The 19,763-nt window shown below is 42.3% G+C and overlaps 1 protein-coding gene across 5 annotated transcripts in view; it reads right to left on the minus strand.

The window, feature by feature from the left end:
• The window catches only part of METTL16 (methyltransferase 16, N6-methyladenosine), a 100,909-nt gene extending 83,079 nt beyond the window's left edge, over positions 1–17,830 (minus strand). For 2 of the 5 annotated variants that reach the window (XR_007123522.1, XM_047708512.1), the window contains exons 1-2: positions 17,696–17,830; positions 12,313–12,440 (exon numbers count right to left, since the gene is read on the minus strand). Coding sequence is in view for 2 of the 5 variants with exons in the window: in XM_047708512.1 (XP_047564468.1) it covers positions 12,313–12,440 (128 nt within the window). In the remaining 3 variants the exon portion in view is untranslated. Of the gene's footprint in view, positions 1–12,312; positions 12,441–16,704; positions 16,795–17,695 lie in introns of those variants that run through there. The other 3 variants (XM_047708513.1, XM_047708515.1, XM_047708514.1) reach the window with 3 other exon arrangements.
• Between the last annotated feature and the right edge of the window lie 1,933 nt (positions 17,831–19,763).

Below are 19,763 nucleotides of genomic sequence, written 5' to 3' on the forward strand. Positions count from 1 at the left end.
AGATTTTATTTATTTATTTGACAGACAGAGATCACAAGAAGGCAGAGAGAGATGGAGAAGCAGGCTCCCCGCTGAGCAGAGCCTGATGTGGGACTCCATCCCAGGACCCTGGGATCATGACCCGAGCCGAAGGCAGAGGCCTTAACCCACTGAGCCACCCAGGCCCCCTAGACTAGTCTGTTTTATCCTGCAAAAATTTAAAGATTTTATTTATTTGTCAGAGAGAGAGTGCGCACGCGCGCGCATACACACACACACACACACACACACAGAGAAAAGCAGGGAGAGGAGGAGGCAGAGGGAGAAGCAGGCTCCCCACTGTGCAAGGAGCCTGATGCAGGACTCATCCCAGGACCCTGGGATCATGACCTAAGCTGAAGGCAGACAGGTAACCAACTGAGTCACCCAGGCATCCCTATCCTGCAAAAAACTTAAAAATTACTTTTGCCTAGGGGTGTCTGGGTGGCTCAGCTGGTTGAGCGTCTGACTTCGGCTTGGGTCATGATCTTGGGGTCCTGGGACGAGTCCAGCAACAGGCTCTCCACGCAGCAGGGAGTCTGTTTCTCACTCTATCCCTCCACCCTACTGTATACTCTTTCTCTCTCTCAAATAAAGAAATAAAATCTTGGGGCGCCTGGGTGGCTCAGTGGGTTAAAGCCTCTGCTTTCGACTCAGGTCATGATCCCAGGGTCCTGGGATGGAGCCCTGCATCGGGCTCTCTGCTCAGCGGGGAGCCTGCTTCCTCCTCTCTCTCTGCCTGTCTCTCAGCCTACTTGTGATCTCTGTCAAATAAATAAATAAAATCTTAAAAAAAAAATAAAATCTTTAAAAAAAAAATAACTTTTGCCTATTCTAAAAAGAACATCAATGTGTTTGATCACAACTCACAACGTTTTAGTCCCTTTCTATGGTTTTAGCCTGAAACAAAATTACCACATTTGATCACCTGCAACATCCATTCTACAAGTTCCACGATATTCCATGGAACCACACTGTTAAGAACCTATGTACTAGATGGGGCGCCTGGGTGGCTCAGTGGGTTAAGCCGCTGCCTTCGGCTCAGGTCATGATCTCAGGGTCCTGGGATCGAGCCCCGCGTCGGGCTCTCTGCTCAGCGGGGAGCCTGCTTCCTCCTCTCTCTCTGCCTGCCTCTCTGCCTACTTGTGATTTCTCTCTGTCAGATAAATAAATAAAATCTTTAAAAAAAAAAAAAAAAAAGAACCTATGTACTAGATACTTACATTACTTCCAATTTTTCTTGTTATAAACAGCTTGAGGATAAACATCCTTAAACAAACATTATCTTCAAAGTTGCAATTTTACCCAGCATTTTCTCTATACCATTTGACTACATCTTTTTTTTTTTTTAAGATTTTATTTATTTGACAGACAGTAATCACAAGCAGGCAGAGAGGCAGGCAGAGAGAGAGAAGGGAAAGCAAGCTCCCCGCTAACCAAAGAGCCCAACTCGGGGCTTGATCCCAAGACCCTGGCATCATGACCTGAGCCGAAGGCAGAGGCATTAACCCACTGAGCCATCCAGGTGGCCCCATTTGACTACATTTTTGCCATTAACGGATATTTTCTTCCTTTAATAAATGTTTTACTTATTCATTTATTTGAGACAGAGTCAGTGAGTGAGCAGGGGGAGGAACAGAGAGAGAGGGACAAGCAGACTCCACACTAAGCATGATGCCCAACATAGGGCTGAATCCCATGACCCTGAGATCAGGACCTGAGCTGAAATCAAGTCAGATGCTCAACCGACTGAGCCACCCAAGTGTCCCAACAGATATTTTTTTTTTTTTAAAGATTTTATTTATTTATTTGACAGAGAGAAATCACAAGTAAGCAGAGAGCCAGGCAGAGAGAGAGGAGGAAGCAGGCTCCCTGCTGAGCAGAAAGCCCGATGTGGGGCTCGAACCCAGGACCTGGGATCATGACCTGAGCGGAAGGCAGCGGCTTAACCCACTGAGCCACCCAGGCGCCCCCCAACAGATATTTTAATACTTTATCTTTGCTAATTAGGTCTACTGTCTTTCCTCTTGTGAACTGCCCATTTTTAACTTTACCTTTGTCTATAAAGGTTTCTTACTTTTTCTTATTGTCTTATAAGAATTCTTTATATTGAGAAGGCTAATTCTCTGCCATATGCTGTAAATATTTGTAGTGTTCTGTCATCTTTTACTTTTAGTATTCCCTGACATGTAAAATTGTTTACATCTCATGTAGTTGAATCCAGCCATCTTTTCTTTTATGAATTCTACCTTTGGAGTATGCTTAGAAAGCCCATTTCTATACCCAAAGTTAAGATATTCACCTATAGGGGCGCCTGGGTGGCTCAGTGGTTAAAGCCTCTGCCTTCGGCTCAGGTCATGATCCCAGGGTCCTGGGATCGAGCCCCGCATCGGGCTCTCTGCTCGGCGGGGAGCTTGCTTCCTCCTCTCTCTCTCTGCCTGCCTCTCTGCCTACTTGTGATTTCTGTCTGTCAAATAAATAAATAAAATCTTAAAAAAAAAAAAAAAGATATTCACCTATATTTTTTTCTAGTACTTAAAAAAATATATTGAAATCATTCAGTTATCAGGAATATATTTTGCATAACATATAGGAAAGGAAATCTAAATGCACCCTCCCCATAGTTGTCCCAACTGCATCTATTAAAAATCCATTACTGGGGCACCTGGGTGGCTCAGTGGGTTAAAGCCTCTGCCTTCAGCTCAGGTCATGATCCCAGGGTCCCGGGATTGAGCCCCACATCGGGCTCTGTGCTCAGCAGGGAGCCTGCTTCTTCCTCTCTCTCTGCCTACTTGTGATCTCTGTCTGTAAAACAAATAAAATATTTTTTAAAAAATCCATTACTGGGGGCGCCTAGATTGGTGTCAGCTGAGTGTCCAACTCTTGGTTTAGGCTCAAGTTATGATCTTCAGGTCCTGGGAAAAAGCCCCACATTGGGCTCTGCACATTGGGCTCTGCACATTGGGTATGGAACCTGCCTGGGATTCTCTCTCTCTCTCTCTCTCGCCCCCCTTTGCCCCTTCACCCACTAATACATGCTCAGCCCTCTGGCTCCAAAAAAAAAAAAAAAAAAAATCCATTACTAAAAAAAATTCATTATTATCTGCCTCACCCCATACGAACTGAAATGCTTCCCTATTCTACACTATAGACTTACTTGACAGGTTCTAAAGTAAGCACATAAAGTAAAAATCCAGTATGGTCAAAAATTTTAGATTGGAAAAATCTCTTTAACCATTTATAGCACGGTATGATATTCACATAATGAGAAATACACAGGAGTCAAGACTGATTAAGAAAGAAGATTCGGGGGCGCCTGGGTGGCTCAGTGGGTTAGGCCTCTGCCTTTGGCTCATGTCATGATCCCAGAGTCCTGGGATCAAGCCTCGCATCGGGCTCTCTGCTCGGCGGGGAGCCTGCTTCCCCCCCCACCTGCCTCTCTGCCTACTTGTGGTCTCTGTCGAAGAAAAAAAAAAAAAAAAGAAAGAAGATTCAGGGCACCTGGGTGGCTCAGTGGGTTAAAGCCTCTGCCTTTAGCTTGGGTCATGATCTCGGGGTCCTGGGATTGAGCCCCACATCAGGCTCTCTGCTCAGCGGGGATCCTGCTTCCTCCTCTCTCTCTGCCTGCCTCTCTGCCTACTTGTGATCTCTGTCTGTCAAATAAATAAATAAAATCTTTAAAAATAAAAGAAGATTCACCCTGTTCACTTTGCACTCCCTCTGGGAGGTACTGTATTGAGTCAAATGATAGGAATCATCCCACCACTTAACATGCACATGCAGCTGTTCTGCTGTTTAGACTTAGGTGTGTTCTGGAATGCCACACTGTGTTTTGGAATGCCCATTCTTGCTCCAATACTGTACTAATATTTTAATTGCTCGAACCTAAAGATCTAGATGTTAAATATCTTAAATATCCAGATAGATATTAAAATATATTGTGAAGTTAAAGTTCACACACACCTTGCTACCACCCATTACTCTTTTATTGCTTTGAGCATCTTTTCTTTGAATTTTGGACACAGACCAATCTTTCTCCGCAAAACAGGGATTTTGACTGGGGGAAGCAACAACATTTTAACTATATACATATGTAGTTATATATAACTATATATGTGTGTATACATATACATATATGTGTATACATATACATGTATGTGCATATACATATATGTGTATATACACACACAAATTTTTTAAGACTTTATTTATTTATTGGAGAGAGCGAGCACACAAGCAGGGACAGGGGCAGCAGGCAGAGGGAGAAGCAGACTCTCCTCCTGAGCAGGGAACCCAACTCGGGAGTTGATCCCAGGACTATGGGATCATGACCTGAGCCAAAGCCAGACACTTAACCAACTGAGCTACCCAGGCACCCCCAGCTCAGTCCTTTCTTACTGTTATAAGCCTGGGCAAATGATTTTATTTTTTTTAAAGATTTTATTTATTTATTTGACAGAGAGAAATCACAAGTAAGCAGAGAGGCAGGCAGAGAGAGAGGAGGAAGCAGGCTCCCTGCTGAGCAGAAAGCCCGATGTGGGGCTCGAACCCAGGACCTGGGATCATGACCTGAGCCGAAGGCAGCGGCTTTAACCCACTGAGCCACCCAGGCGCCCCAGGGGAAATTATTTTAAAAGAATGTGCATTCATGGGGTGCCAGGCTGGCTCAGTTGGTAGAGCATGCAACTCTTCATCTTGGGGTCATGAGTTTGAGCCCCACATGGGGTGATTACTTAAATAAATCAAACTTTTTTAAAAAGTGGGGCACCTGGGTAGCTCAGTCAGTTAAGTGTTGAACTCCTGATTTCAGCCGAGGTCATGATCTCAGGATCCTGAGATCAAGCCCCACACCCGGCTCCACACTTAGAAGGGAGTCTGCTTGAGATTCTGTACTTTACCCTCTCCCTCTCCCCCCGTTCTCGAGCTGTCTTTAAAATTAATAAATCTTAAAAAAAAAGAGAGGAAAAAAAAGAGAGAGAATGTGCATTCATGTTTTTAAGTTAAATGTTCAAAACATATCACTGAATCAAATTTATTGATTATATTATTTAGACCCCTATCAGCAGTACTTAATGTTTCTTGGGTCAATGACCCTTTTGAAAAGTGAAGTTCTAAATTATAGGTTAGAGCTCTGAACCCTATCTCCTCAAGAAAAAAACATACACAAGTATTTTTTTGTAGGTAAGCTCTACACTCAACATGGGGCTTCATCTCATGACCCTGAGATCAAGAGTCTAGAACTGAGCCATCAGACATGGCCCCAACACAAGTATCTTTATCTAATTGTTTCTGAAGCATTCCTGAATCCTTTCAAAGTCCCTAAGGCCATTGCTCTATTTATGTCTACTTAGTTAGAAATATAAGGAAAAACATCTCCAAGTTATATTAAACACTTAATAAAAAATATTTGTTATATTTTCTAAAATGCTAAAATTTTTTTAAACTTTCAATGAAAATTGTTTTAAAAAGATTTATTTATTTGACAGAGAGCGCACAAACTGGTGGAGTGGCAGGCAGAGAGAAGCAGTCTCCCACTGAGCAGGGAGCCCAATGCAGGGCTCAGGGTCATGACCTGAGCCGAAGGCAGCTGCTTAACCCACTGAGCCACCCAGGTACCCTAAAATTATTGCTTTTATTAATGTAAACTAGTGGGGCGCCTGGGTGGCTCAGTGGGTTGGGCCACTGTCTTCGGCTCGGGTCATGATCCCAGGTCCTGGGTTCGAGCCCCATATCGGGCTTTCTGCTCAGCAGGGAGCCTGCTTCCTCCTCTCTCTCTGCCTGCCTCTCTGCCTGCTTGTGATTTCTCTCTGTCAAATAAATGAATAAAATCTTTTTTTTTTTTTAAAGATTTTATTTATTTATTTGACAGAGAGAGATCACAAGCAGGCAGAGAGGCAGGCAGAGAGAGAGGAGGAAGCAGGCTCCCCGCTGAGCAGAGAGCCCGACGCGGGGCTCGATCCCAGGACTCTGAGATCATGACCCGAGCCGAAGGCAGCGGCTTAACCCACTGAGCCACCCAGGCGCCCCATAAATGAATAAAATCTTTAAAAAAAAAAAGAAAAGAAAAGAAACTAGTCCTCTTTTTCTTTTTTTTTTTTTTAAGATTTTATTCATTTATTTGACAGACAGAGATCACAAGTAGGCAGAGAGGCAGGCAGAGAGAGAGAGAGGAAGAGAAGCAGGCCTCCTGCCCAGCAGAGAGCCCAACGTGGGGCTCGATCCCAGGACCCTGGGATCATGACCTGAGCCGAAAGCAGAGGCTTTAACCCACTGAGCCATCCAGGTGCCCCATGTCCTCTTTTTCTAATTTGATGATTTTTTGCCTTCTATTTTACTTTTTCTAATTTGGGGGAACTCTCATTTGCCCAGTATATTTTTGCCCATCCCTTTATTTTTCATTTATCTGTAATTAAGTAAACCATTTGTGAGGTGGGTGGGGTGGGGGTGGATTAAATAAGTGACAGGCACTTGTGATACACAGCAGGCATCTGTAAGTGATGAATCACTAAATTTTACACTAATACTGTATGTTAATTAGACAGAATTTAAATAAAAACTTGGAGGAAAAAAAATAAGTATGCCACTGGTAAATGGCACAGAGTTAGATTTTACAGAATTTTTTTTTTAAAGATTTATTTATTTGACAGAGATCACAAGTAGGCAGAGATGCAGGCAGAGAGAGAGGAGGAGGCAGGTTCCCCGCTGAGCAGAGAGCCCGATGTGGGGCTCGATCCCAGGACCCTGGGACCACGACCCGAGCCGAAGGCAGAGGCTTCAACCCACTGAGCCACCCAGGCGCCCCGAGAATATTTTTTTTTTTTAGGGTAAATGTCCCAGATTATAATTGCTGGGTCATGTGGTAGATGCAGGGCTGTTTATTTGTTTTTTTTTTTTTTTAGATTTTATTTATTTATTTGCCAGAGAGAGAGAGACTGCGCACAAGCTGGGGGAGCAGCAGGCAGAGGGAGAAGCAGGCTCCCTGCTGAGCAAGGATTCAGATGCGGAACTCAATCCCAGGACCCTGAGATCATGACCAGAGCCCAAGGCAGACGCGCAACCAACTGAGCCACCCAGGCATCCCTATTCTCGAGAGTTTAAAAAAATTTACTGAATGTCTATTACTTGCCAGATACCTTTAATCCATTTGGATACACTATAATAACAGATCTCTTTGGTTTTCTCTGAGCCATATTTTAAAAAATGTTAATCTTAAACCATCTTAAAAACCCTCCGATTCCTCCAGTGTCTGAGCAATCAAGTGAACTTGCATGCTATGAGAGGCTCTTTGTGACCTGTTCTTTTCCCTTCAGTCTCATCTTGTTATTTTGAGCCCGCTATCCTATATTCAGTTCAGCCCCATCTAGACACAGCTTTCCAAACTTAAACACACCTTACACAAAAATCTATTCTCTGAATTCTTTCCCCCTTCTATTCATTCTTCAGGATTCAACTCAAAGACCCATGACCTTCACTAACACCACCTCCACATCACTGCTTTGTCCCGCTCTCCCAAATTTCATTTTTGATTGCCAACAAAATAACCCTACTTGAATATCCCACAACCTTCTCAGGTACTATATGCCCCAAACTTAAAATCTCATCTCCCCACAAATGAGCTCATTCCTCCTTGTTCCCTAACTCAATAAACTAGGTATTACCACCCATCCTCTTGCTAAATTAAAATCACAAGCACCTTATCTGGCTCAGATTCCTTAATTTCCACTATGTCCTGCTAATTCTATTCATGAATTTCACTCAAATTCATCAGTGATTTCTTTTTTTTTTTTAAGATTTTATTTATTTATTTGACAGAGAGAGATCACAAGCAGGTAGAGAGGCAGGCAGAGAGAGAGAGGAGGAAGCAGGCTCCCCGCTGAGCAGAGAGCCCGACGCGGGGCTCGATCCCAGGACTCTGAGATCATGACCTGAGCCAAAGGCAGCGGCCTAACCCACTGAGCCACCCAGGCGCCCCTCATCAGTGATTTCTTATCCCTCCTGCCTCTATCTAGTTAGGCCACCAGTGTTTAATCTGGATCACGGAAACCATTTCCTACTCATTTCCCTATACCTCCAATCTTAATTTCCCCTGCAACCCATCTTCGTCCACGCTCTAAAAATACTTCTCTTTAAAACACAACTCTGAACATGTTATTACTCTGCCTTTAAACTTTAGTGGATTAGGACAGGGATGGGTAACTCTGAAGATACAAGAACCCTTTATACCATGTCCTTAAAATTAAATTCCAAACTCCTAGGGCACCTGGGTGGCTCAGTTGGTTAAGCATCCAACTCTTTCTTGATTTCAGCTCAGGTCATGAGATTGAGCTCTGCTCAGTGCTAGGTGTTGAGCCTGCTTAAGTCTCCCCCTCCCTCTGCCCCTTGCCCCCATGTGGGAGCAAGCTCTCTCTCTCTCAAAAAGAATAAATTCGGGCACCTGGGTGGCTTGGTTGGTTAAACGTCTGCCTTTGGCTCAGGTCATGATCCCATAGTCCCAGGATCGAGCCCCACATAGGGAGTCTGCTTCTCCCTCTCTCTCTGCTCTTCCCCCAACTCATCTCTCTTTCTCGCTTACTCTCTCTCAAATAAACAAAATCTTAAAAAAAAAAAAAGAATAAAAATTAAAAATTCCAAATTCCTAAGTGGACCTTATAATACTGCAAGCATAATCCTCCCCAACCTCATCTCCTGTCATTTGTCCACAACATCTTAGACATACTGAGCTTTTCCAGTTCCTCTACTACTCAGTGCTCTGCACATACTGCCCCCTCTGTCTGTAACATTCTATCTGGCTAACTCCTATTCAATTCTTCAGCACAATCGAGACACCACTTCTGCTTTAAATCTTTCTCTACATTCCAAAGTCACAATGAGGTCTCCCTTCTGTGTGACTCCACAGATTCTGCCACACCAAAAGCTTGACTTCTTATTTATGTGTCCACTTCCCCCACTAATGTGTGAACTCCAAATGCAGCAGTCACTGTGTTTCTTGTTTATTATGGCTTTCCTAAAACTTTGCACAGAATGGTTAATCAATAGGAATTTGTTAAGTAATTAAGTACAATGATAGGTATACAGAGAAAACAAAGAATAACAAAACTGTACCTGTCCTACACTACATGGACTAAATAAAACATTCATATATATAATTATGGAACAAAGATTTAAGAACAATGGTAGGGTGGCGCCTGGGTGGCTCAGTGGGTTAACAGCCTCTGCCTTTGGCTCGGGTCATGATCTCAGGGTCCTGGGATCGAGCCCCTTGTGGGGCTCTTTGCTCAGCAGGGAGCCTGCTTCCCCCCACCCCCCGCCTGCCTCTCTGTCTACTTGTGATCTCTGTCTGTCAAATAAATAAATAAAATCTTTTAAAAAAAAAAGAACAATGGTAGGGATTTAAACAAAGAGAAATACCAACTCAATCTCTCTAAGGTTTTCGCCAAAGTGAGGTGCTGAAAATAATTCTTAAGAGTATGCAAAGAAAATACTATAACTTATTTAAAGATGTTTAATTTTTAGTTTGAATTGTTTTCTAATGTGCTTAATATAGGAATATGGTCAGCTGTACAAACATTGATATGAACTATTCTCAACTTGTAACTGAGTAGACAAAAAACTTTGAAACCATAGTCTAGGGCATTTGATCTTAACCTTATGTACTAGGGGAGGAAAGGGACCCAAATCGCTTTCAGAATCTGATGAAAACTAAGGATTATCTCCCAGAAATATGAGCATAAATATACGTATTTTTTAAAGATTTTATTTATTTGACAAAGAGAGAGAGCGCACGTGTGCACAAGCCGAGGGAGTAGAAGAGGGAGAAGCAGGCTCCCCACTGAGCAGGGAGCCCAATGCGGGACTTGATCCCAGGACCCCAGGATCATGACCTGAGCAGAAGGCAGACACTTAACCAACCAAGCTATCCAGGTACCCTAAATACACATTTTTAAACTTTAATATTCTTTCTAGGCTATCTTGCTCCTCAGGTTAAATCCTGCCCTAGGACCTCCATTTCCAAAGTCATAAGGAGACTGCTAGTAGGAAGAGGTCATCAAAATGCCTCAAGTCCTGTGATACTATTATTATTCCTTACCTTCCCTTTTCTCCACAATCCTGCTCCTCCTGCCCCTCATACTTAAATCACAACTTTCCCCAGAAAGGCTTGGAATGTCCAGCCTCTAACTCCCACAGAATTTAGGAATGCAGTTAAAGATTTCCTTCTCAACAGTATAACATACATATCAGTTATTCCCACACCATTATCATGTTTGCCATTTCCCACAGCACACAGTATTTTCTTAATTTTTAAAAATCAACTTTTTAACTAAATTTAACTTTTTATTTTTTTTTATTGTTTTATTTTTTTAAGATTTTTATTTATTTATTTGACAGAGAGAGATCACAAGCAGGCAGAGAGGCAGGCAGAGAGAGAGGAAGGGAAACAGGCTCCCTGCTGAGCAGAGAGCCCAATGCCGGGCTTGATCCCAGAACCCCGGGATCATGACCTGAGCCGAAGGCAGAGGCTTAAACCACTGAGCCACCCAGATGCCCCTAAATTTAACTTTTTTTAAAAAAAGGTTTTACTTATTTATTTGAAAGAGAGAGAGACAGAAAGAGTGTGTGAGCACAGGAGGAGCGGAGGGAGAGAGACAAGCTGACTCCATACTGAGGACAGAGCCTGATGTGGGGCTTGATTTTAAAACACCAAGATCGTAACTTGAGAAAAAATCAAGAGTCAGACACTTAACCAGCTGCCTTCGGCTCAGGTCATGATCCCGGAGTTCTGGGATGGAAGGAACCCACACTGGACTCCTTACTCAGTGGGGGGAGTCTGCTTTTCCCTCTGCCTCTGCTCCTCCCCACATGCCCCCTCTATCCCTGCTTGTGCTCTCATTCTCTCTCCAATAAAAAAAGAAAATTTTTTTAAATAAATTTATCAACATCAAAGTAATAGTATCCGTGAAATCAGTTTTGATGTCTGGTTATTATTTTCCTACCTACATTAAAGTAAAAACACACTTAAAATAAGGACTCTACTTTAAATAAAAAATAAATAAAAATTAAAAATAAGGGGCACCTGGGTGGCTCAGTGGGTTAAAGCCTCTGCCTTCGGCTCGGGTCATAATCCCAGGGTCCTGGGATCGAGCCCCACATCGGGCTCTTTGCTCAGCAGGGAGCCTGCTTCCCCCTCTCTCTCTGCCTGCCTCTCTGCCTACTTGTGATCGCTGTCTGTCAAATAAATAAATAAAGTCTTTAAAAAAAATTAAAAATAAAGAATCCTCACTAAAAAATAAGTAAATGAAATAAGAACTCTAGGCCCATATCAGCATCATGTTTTTTTTTTTTTATAGATTTTTTAGATTTATTTATTTAAAAGAGAGAGAGAAAGAGAGAGAGAGAGAGAGAGCAAGGGAGGGAACACAAGCAGGAGGCATGGGAGAGGGAAAAGCAGGCTTCCTACTGAGCAGGGAGCCCAACATGGGGCTCAATCCCTAGACCCTGGGTTCATGACTTAAGAGAAAGGCAGATGCTTAACCAACTGAGCTACCCAAGCACCCCAGCACCATGTTTTGGAGCACAATCCCAAGGTTTCTGCACTTAACTCTGGGATCCCTACTGGGTAAGCAATAATTTGGACATCAAGGTTTCGTAAAGTCAGAAAGAAAGTGAAAAGTATTTGGTCCAATCTTCTCATTTTATAATTTAAAAAGATGAAACCCAGGAGTGCCTGGGTGGCTCAGTCAGTCAATTATCCAACTCTTAATTTCGGCTCAGGTCACAATCTGAGAGTTGTGAGATCAAGCCCCAAGTAGGGTTCCTGGCAGAGCAATGGAGACTGCTCAAAATTCTTTCTCTCCCTCTCCTTCCCCCCTCCTTACACCCCCCCCAAAAACAAACAAAAAGGAAACCCAGACAGGTTAAGTGATTTGTCCAAAATCAGATGAGAAATTTCAGGAAATGTCTACGATTAGCATTCAGGTGTATTATCAGTCCAGTATGCTTTCCACTACCCTGTGTCCATTCAGATTATACTAGAATACAGTATTAAGAATTCTTCATGTTGGTGTGCCTGGATGGCTCAGTAGGTTAAGCCTCTGCCTTCAGCTCAGGTCATGACCTCAGGGTCCTGGGATCAAGCCTTGCAACAGGCTCTCTGCTCAGCAGGGAGCCTGCTTCCCTCCCTCCCTCCCTCCCTCTCTCTCTCTCTCTGCCTGCCTCTCTGCCTACCAGTGATCTCTGCCTGTCAAATAAATAAATACAATCTTTAAAAAAAAAAAAAGAATTCTTCATGTTACCTACCTTACTCTTCCATTCAGATTTATCTGAACATGCTGCTTAAAATCTGGGTATTTGGTTGCCAGATATGCAAAGTCAGGAGGTTTGTCCTTGTATCTATTTCTTGCATGCATTGATTTACTCAGAGCCATCTTTAAAAAAGAAAAAAAAGGAAAAAAGCGTATTTAGTCAAATAATACATTAATGGGGAAAAGTGGTGGTTGCCAAGTCAACAGTTATAGCCAACATATTTTTGCCAATCAACTGGGAAAGTAGAAGTTATATTTTTTAAATGTACACAACAAATAAGCACAAGAAATTAGGCTTAACATCACCATGAGTCATTAGGGAAATGCAAATCAAAACCACAGTATCACTTCATACCCAGCAGGATGGTTATTATTAAAAGAGGAAAAAAAAAAGTTAAGAAGTGCTGGTGAGGATGTTAGGAAATCGGAGCATTGCATGTGGGAAAATATACAATGGCTGTGGAAACAGTTCAGCAGTTCTTAAAAAGTTAAACATAGAATTACCATTATATGATCCAGCAATTTTACTTCTAGGTATATGCCCAAGAGAACAGAAAGCAGGGATTCAAACAGATATTTGCACATCAATGTTCACAGCAGGATTATTCACAACAGCCAAAAAGTAGAAACAACCCCAAGTGTCCATAAATGGATAAAGAAAATGTGGTACATATACACTTACAATCCAATGTCCTTTAGGCATAAAAAGGATTAAAATTCTGATACACCCTACAACATGAATAAATCTTAAAAATACTATGCTAAGAAAGATAAGCTACATTCAAAAGGACAAATGTATTATCCCACTCATGATGAGATACCAAGAATAGGCAAATTCATAGAGAGTAGAATAGAGGTTAACAAGGTTTGGGGAAGAGGTAAGAATGTTGAGTTATTATTTAATGGGTTTCTGCTTAGGATGATGAAAAACTTCTAGAAATGGAGAGTGATGATGGTTATACAACCTTGTGAACGTATATAATGCCAGGAAACAGTACTTAAAAATGCTTAAAATGAGGGCACCTGGGTGGCTCAGTGGGTTAAAGCCTCTGCCTTCGGTTCAGGTCATGATCTCAGGGTCTGGGATCGAGCCCCGCATCAGGCTCTCTGCTCAGCAAGGAGCCTGCTTCCCCCTCTCTCTCTGCCTGCCTCTCTGCCTACTTGTGATTTCTGTCTGTCAAATAAATAAATAAAATCTTTTTTAAAATAAATTAATAAAATCTTAAAAAATTTAAAAAATGCTTAAAATGGTAAATTTTATGTTCTGTATGTTTTATCACAGTTTCAAAAGTATACACACCATTTTTTTTTAAACCATGGAAACTGCAAACCTTTCTTTTGAAAGTACCGAAGGGCAGAAGGCAGTATAATTTATAGCCAAGAACAATCAGAGGTTAGTTTTTACAAGGATCTCATATGGACTGAATATTTGGTAGCACATCATTAAATCATTAATGTTTCAAAATATATCTCCTATTTTATAAATTTCAGTCTTTCATTCCGAGGTAGTCTTTCATTCCGAGGTAGTTAAAACCAAATGAAAACAAACAATTTTGTCTTCTTCCAGATTAAAAAAGAAAAAAATTAACACATTTATAGCAAGATATGAAATGGAAGAAAAACCATTGATTGTAGTGTTTTAAGATTTATCCATTTGCGATAGAAAGCGCGAGAGCGTGAGAGAAACCATGAGCTGGGTGAAGGGCAGAGAGAGAAGCAGGCTCTCCGCTGAGCAGTGAGCCTGATGCAGGGTTCCATCCAGGGACTCCCAAGATCACCACCCAAGCCGAAGGCAGACACCCAACCAACAGAGCCACCCAGGCGCCCTGATTGTCATGGCTTAGTAAGTTATGCAGTTGGTAATCTTAAAAATTATTTTAGTGCATATCTCTGGGTACTAAGTGATTTGTATTTTCTTTGTTATATCATTCTGTATTTCCCACTGTTTTTCATGAGGTGCATTCATCTAAAGAGTGTTATGTAAACCAGAATCCTAGGCATCACCTGATAGTTCTATACCCCTTTCATAGCCCAAGAAATCAACAGTCATATGGAATTTACCTGCTAAATACCTCTCAAATCCACGTATTTTTCCCTATCTCCACCAATATCAGCCCAATAAAAGTCACCTAGATTTAGAACACTCTCCTGCTTGGTTGCCCTGAATCCACTCTTCCTCTCTCATATTTCCTTTTTCCACCTTGCAGAGATCATCTCCTAAACATAAATCTCACTATGTCTTCCTTCTCCTGTGCCCACCTGCTCCAAACTTTATTTAGGATTAAAAACAAAAACCATGGAGTACAAACAACAACAACAAAAAAAACATGGGGCGGCTGGGTGGCTCAGTGGGTTAAGCCTCTGCCTTCGCTCAAGTCATGATCCCGGGGTCCTGGGATCCAGCCCCGCTTTGGGCTCTGTGCTCAGGGCAAGGAGCCTGCTCCCCCCGCCTCTCTCTCTGCCTGCCTTGCTGCCTACTTGTGATCTCTGTCAAATAAACAAATAAAAATCTTTAAAAAAAAAAAAAAAAAACAGGGGCGCCTGGGTGGCTCAGTGGGTTAAAGCCTCTGCCTTCGGCTCGGGTCATGATCCCAGGATCCTGGGATCACGCCCAGCACTGGGCTCTCTGCTCAGCAGGGAGACTGCTTCCTCCTCTCTCTCTGCCTGCCTCTCTGCCTACTTGTGATCTCTGTCAAATAAATAAATAAAATCTTAAAAAAAATAAAAAAAAATAAAAAAATTTAAAAAAAAAAAAAAAACCATTACTTCAGCATACATATAAAGCCCAGCATGATGTGGCCTTACCTATATTTTCACCATCAGGCTAAGTCACACCTCATGTTGTCTTTCTGTCCCTCCACTCTGGCAAGCAGGTCCTTACAGTTTATTTCCGTTGTCTCTAATGTTCTTTCCTCCTCCTCTTCACCTAATGAATTCCTACTCATCCTTTCTTCTTCAGGAAAGTTCTCCTTCCCTAATCCCCCCTTCACCCGCCTAACATCCTTTCTCCTTGTGAAGGAGCACTAGTCCTTCAAATCATACTCTAAGCATCATTTTCTCAGGTAGGCTTTCTATGACACCACATATCCAATCAGACACCCACTCTATATACTTTCAAAGCATTCTACACTTTCCCTCAAAACTCCTTACATTTGTCTGTTCTGACCTCCACCCCACCACCCAGGCTGCAATCACATCCATCTTATTCTTCACTGTATTCCTCCAGCAACTGACATACAAGAAATATTTGTTGAGTGAATAATTCAGAATTTAGGGGAAATAATAGTCACCTAGAAGTTTTTCAGCATACTAAACCACCACCGTTTGCCTTAATGTTATCACAGAAACTCACTATGTACAAGTTGTAATTTCCTAACATATCCTTTACAGACTCAAAAAAGAGGGGAGCATAAAATTAGGACAAGAATCAGTCCCCATTAAAAAGATGAAAAAGGTGTGCCTGGCTGCTCAGTCAATGGAGCAGGCAACTCTTGATTTCAGGGTTTTAAGTTTAAGCCCCACGTTGGGGCTTAGAGATTAAAGAATCTTAAAGAGAGAGAGAGAGAGAAGAAAAGAAAAAAAGTTTAAAAGAAAAATGTTTTCCTTTCTTGTGATTCTGGCAAGCAACAGAAAAAAGTATTCCAACAGTAATTTCAAAAGACACTGGTATGTTAGGGCTCTGCAACACATTAAGATTCTGAAGACTGCATAGTTAACATCAGTGTACATACATGACACTTTGAACATATGTGGAACAAATTAAATTATAGATATGGCAGATTTAATTTATATCTTACATTAATCAATCTTTCTGGTCAGAACGGATAAAGAGTCAATAAAGCCACTTTTTTGCTAACCTCCAAATGAAGGCAATGGAACCATAGCCAAATCTATCCTGTTTCTCAGAATTTAATCGAGTGCCAAACTCTTACCTGGCATTAACCCTGTCACTCCCCCTTCTCTCTAGCCTAATCTACTTTTCTCTTCCTGGCTCATTCTTATGTAGCCATATTAGTCTCCTTGGATTTTTGGGTTGGTCTGAATGGACTGCTCTTCCCCCAGAAATACATATATACTAGGTACCATTGCCTTGTTCAGGCCTTTGATAAAACCTCACCTTCTCACTGCCTTTCCCTTCTCTTTCTTTCTTTTTTTTTTTTTAAGTGGGCTCCACATCTAAGGTGGGGTTTGAACTCTCTACCCCGAGATCAAGAATAGTATGCTGTATGGACCGAGCCAGTCAGGTGACCCTAATACCTTTTCTTAGTGTAATGAGTGAACACTTAAATGTGCAGTGAGTGAGTGAACACACTCCTCTCCCCTTAATACTTTCAGTCTTCAACACAGAACTTACCCATCTGACATTTCACATACAGCATTTACTTACTCTTTAAAATCTCCCCTGCCAATAAGCTTCATGAGGGAAAGTATTTTGTCTGTCTTGTTCACTGCGATATCCCAGTGCCTAAATCAGGGCCTGGGAGAGTAAGCACTCATAAGTTATTTGTTGACTGAAAACATGATGGAACTCTTTTCACTGTCCCAAGCCACTGAAACACAGCACGCTCATTTTTTTGTAAACAGTCCTCATCTTGGCACTCAAAAAGGCAGCCCTACTCAGAGCTAGACCTTTTTCTTCTGGGTTACCCGTGTCGATTAGGAAAGCCAAAGCAGTACACCCTTGAAGCTGACGCCTCGGCTTTCTTTGATCTTTGCCATCTCCATGCTACTGTTTCCTTGGTTTCTCCCACTCTTCAACTACCATTTACCTGAACACTCAAAAGAATCTAAATTCCTCTTCGAATTCTAATTTCCAATTCTAACTTCGATTTTCTTCTGTATCGATCTCTCCCAGTTCAACTCCAGTCTCCGTTTTTTCTCGTCGCCTTCCTTCATAAATCCGACTTTTTCCTCTAGTTCAGCCACTGCCATTTCCCCATCTCCTCCACTCCTTTCATACGCTCATTTTACCGACTCAGTCTTCCTGCCTCAGTTTCACATCTCTCTAAACCTCCTCAGCCTCTAGGGTCTTTTGTACTTCAATCCTAGTCTCCATTATAGGCGCCAACTCCTCCCATCCATCCCACCACCATTAACCTCCTCCACGTGCGCAATCGCGCACACACACCCACCCACCCCAACTTATTCACTCACTCATGTGGTCTCTCTCCCTAGACCCCAAATCAGCACCTCACCGGTCCAGAACCCGCGCGCGCAACATGCACGCACATGCACAGAAACAAAACCACCCACCCATCAGGTATGCCTCCCTAGGCCCCAAATCAGCCACTCACCAGCCCCGAACCCAAGAATAAGGAACTTGGGCCATATATGTTAAATGACCTCTCAACCCGCCCGAGAGATACTGAATGACTCACATCTGAACTCAAAAGTTTCTTCCGAAAGACCGATCTGAAGTAGGCCTCTACAACTTCAGAGTCTTAAACCACCCGCAGAGCGAAGCACCTAGAAACGCAGATGTTACGCTCCTAGCGCGCCGCCATGTTGGGCAAGCACCCAGCGTCGTGATTGGACGAACCACTCTCGCGCGACCTGTAGCAGAATCTTAAGAAAGAAAAACCATCGCGAGACCTGGAGTTTGCTTCTTTTTACACAAGGAAGGGGCGTGGTAGCAAGTGGGGTCTTTTGCGTGAGGGCTACCTGCATTACAATCTGTTTGGGAATTTGTTTTGTAATGTAGATTTTTTAAAAAGAAAATGTAGCTTTCTGGGTCCCACTTTAGACTTACTAAATCACACTGCGTTTAGGCGGGACTATGAGGATGGCGGAAGGAGGAGGCGGGGAGCTTTAGGATTTGATGACTGGCGGGCAGTTAGCGTTTATTCTGCAACAGGTCTCTTGCTTCATGTATTGTGTCATTTAATCATTACAGATATGAGAAGGAATGATCTCATTTACTGCGGGAAAAACTGGGGATCAGAAATATTAAGTCATTTGTTCAAGATTTTATACCCAGATGACATCAAATCCATGTTCTTTGTGTTTCCTCACCTGCCTCTTGAGCTGCAATCTCTATCGAATGCTTTGCATTTTTCTTTTCAACTCGGTTATACTAATTTTTACTCTCTAGTAAGTAGAGTAAGCATTAGTCTCATTTCACGATTGAGACAAAAAGGTAAGTCACTTTCAAAAGGCATACAGCTAAGGCGCTGGAACTAAAGTCAGCCTCTGGACCCCCACCTAGTAACTCCATCAAAGCTTGCCTGTGTGCTAGTAATTAATGCGAAAGCTTCTGGCAAAGCATAGCCATAAACTTGAGAGATAAAGTGTAAAAAATGAAGATTTAAGTTTTATGTACAACAAAGTGTACCATTAGTCACCCAAGGAAAGCAAGGAGGTGTTCTCATTATCTATTGTGTAACAAACCACTCTAAAATGAATAGCTTAAAACAACAGCTGTTTTATTTGCTCACTGTTCTGCAGTCTGGGTTGGAATTAGCCCAACCATTCTTGTTCTGTACTTGCTGCTGATGGTAGCATCAGCTGGTGGCTGGTTCAGCTTGAGTGGCTGGGCCCCCCTCTCCCTGTAGTCTTAAATTCTCTCCCTCTTCCTGTGATCTTTCCATATAATTTCTCCAGCAGAGTAGCCAGACTGTTTATGTGTTACTTCAGGGTTCCCAAAAGGGCAAAAGTGTAAGCTGCTAGGCTTTCTTAAGGCTTAGGCCCAGAACTGGTGCTTTCATTATTCACTCAGTTATATTTGTTAAAGCAACTCAAAGGGCCAGTCCAGGTTCAAGAGGAGGGCACTATGCCATGATATACTACAATACTGCAAGCCGTGGTTCACTGGATCTACCAATGAACAGAACACCACAGAAAGTTTTTTGTCTTTGGTTGATAGTGACTTTGGTACTTGTTATTTTTATAGTATTTAGTGTTTGCTTCTGGAAATGTAAAAGAGAAAACGGCACTGGAGGTATGACTGTAGGGTTGTAAGTGGATTATATTTTAGATGCCAGTGAATTTATTAGCTCCAAACAGAGATCCAACTCCCATGTGGGTCAAACCGAAGAGATCCTAGCTCTGTAGCCAGGGAATCTTGGCTTTAGTCTTGCCCCCAACCACAATACTAACCCTGTGATGATGAACAATTTACTTAAACTATTTAAGTCTGGGTTTGTTCAATATTGCCAAACAGGTTAGTAATCTCATAGGGTTGTTGTAATCTCATAGGTTGTTGTAAATCAGGTAATACGTATAAAACAGCACAGTTTCTGGCACATAGTCAGCTATAATTAGTATTATTACTATTATTATTCCTTACAATTCCTTTGGTCAGTTTCCATTTTTAAAAATTATTTCATGGGGCACCTGCGTGGCTCAGTGGGTTAAGTGGCTGCCTTCGGTTTAGGTCACGATCTCAGGGTCCTGGGATCGAGACCTGCATTGGGCTCTCCCTGCTTTCTCCTCTTTCTCTGCCTGCCT

The sequence above is a fragment of the Lutra lutra genome, chromosome 16, assembly GCF_902655055.1.
Source record: "Lutra lutra chromosome 16, mLutLut1.2, whole genome shotgun sequence".
NCBI lineage: Eukaryota > Metazoa > Chordata > Mammalia > Carnivora > Mustelidae > Lutra > Lutra lutra.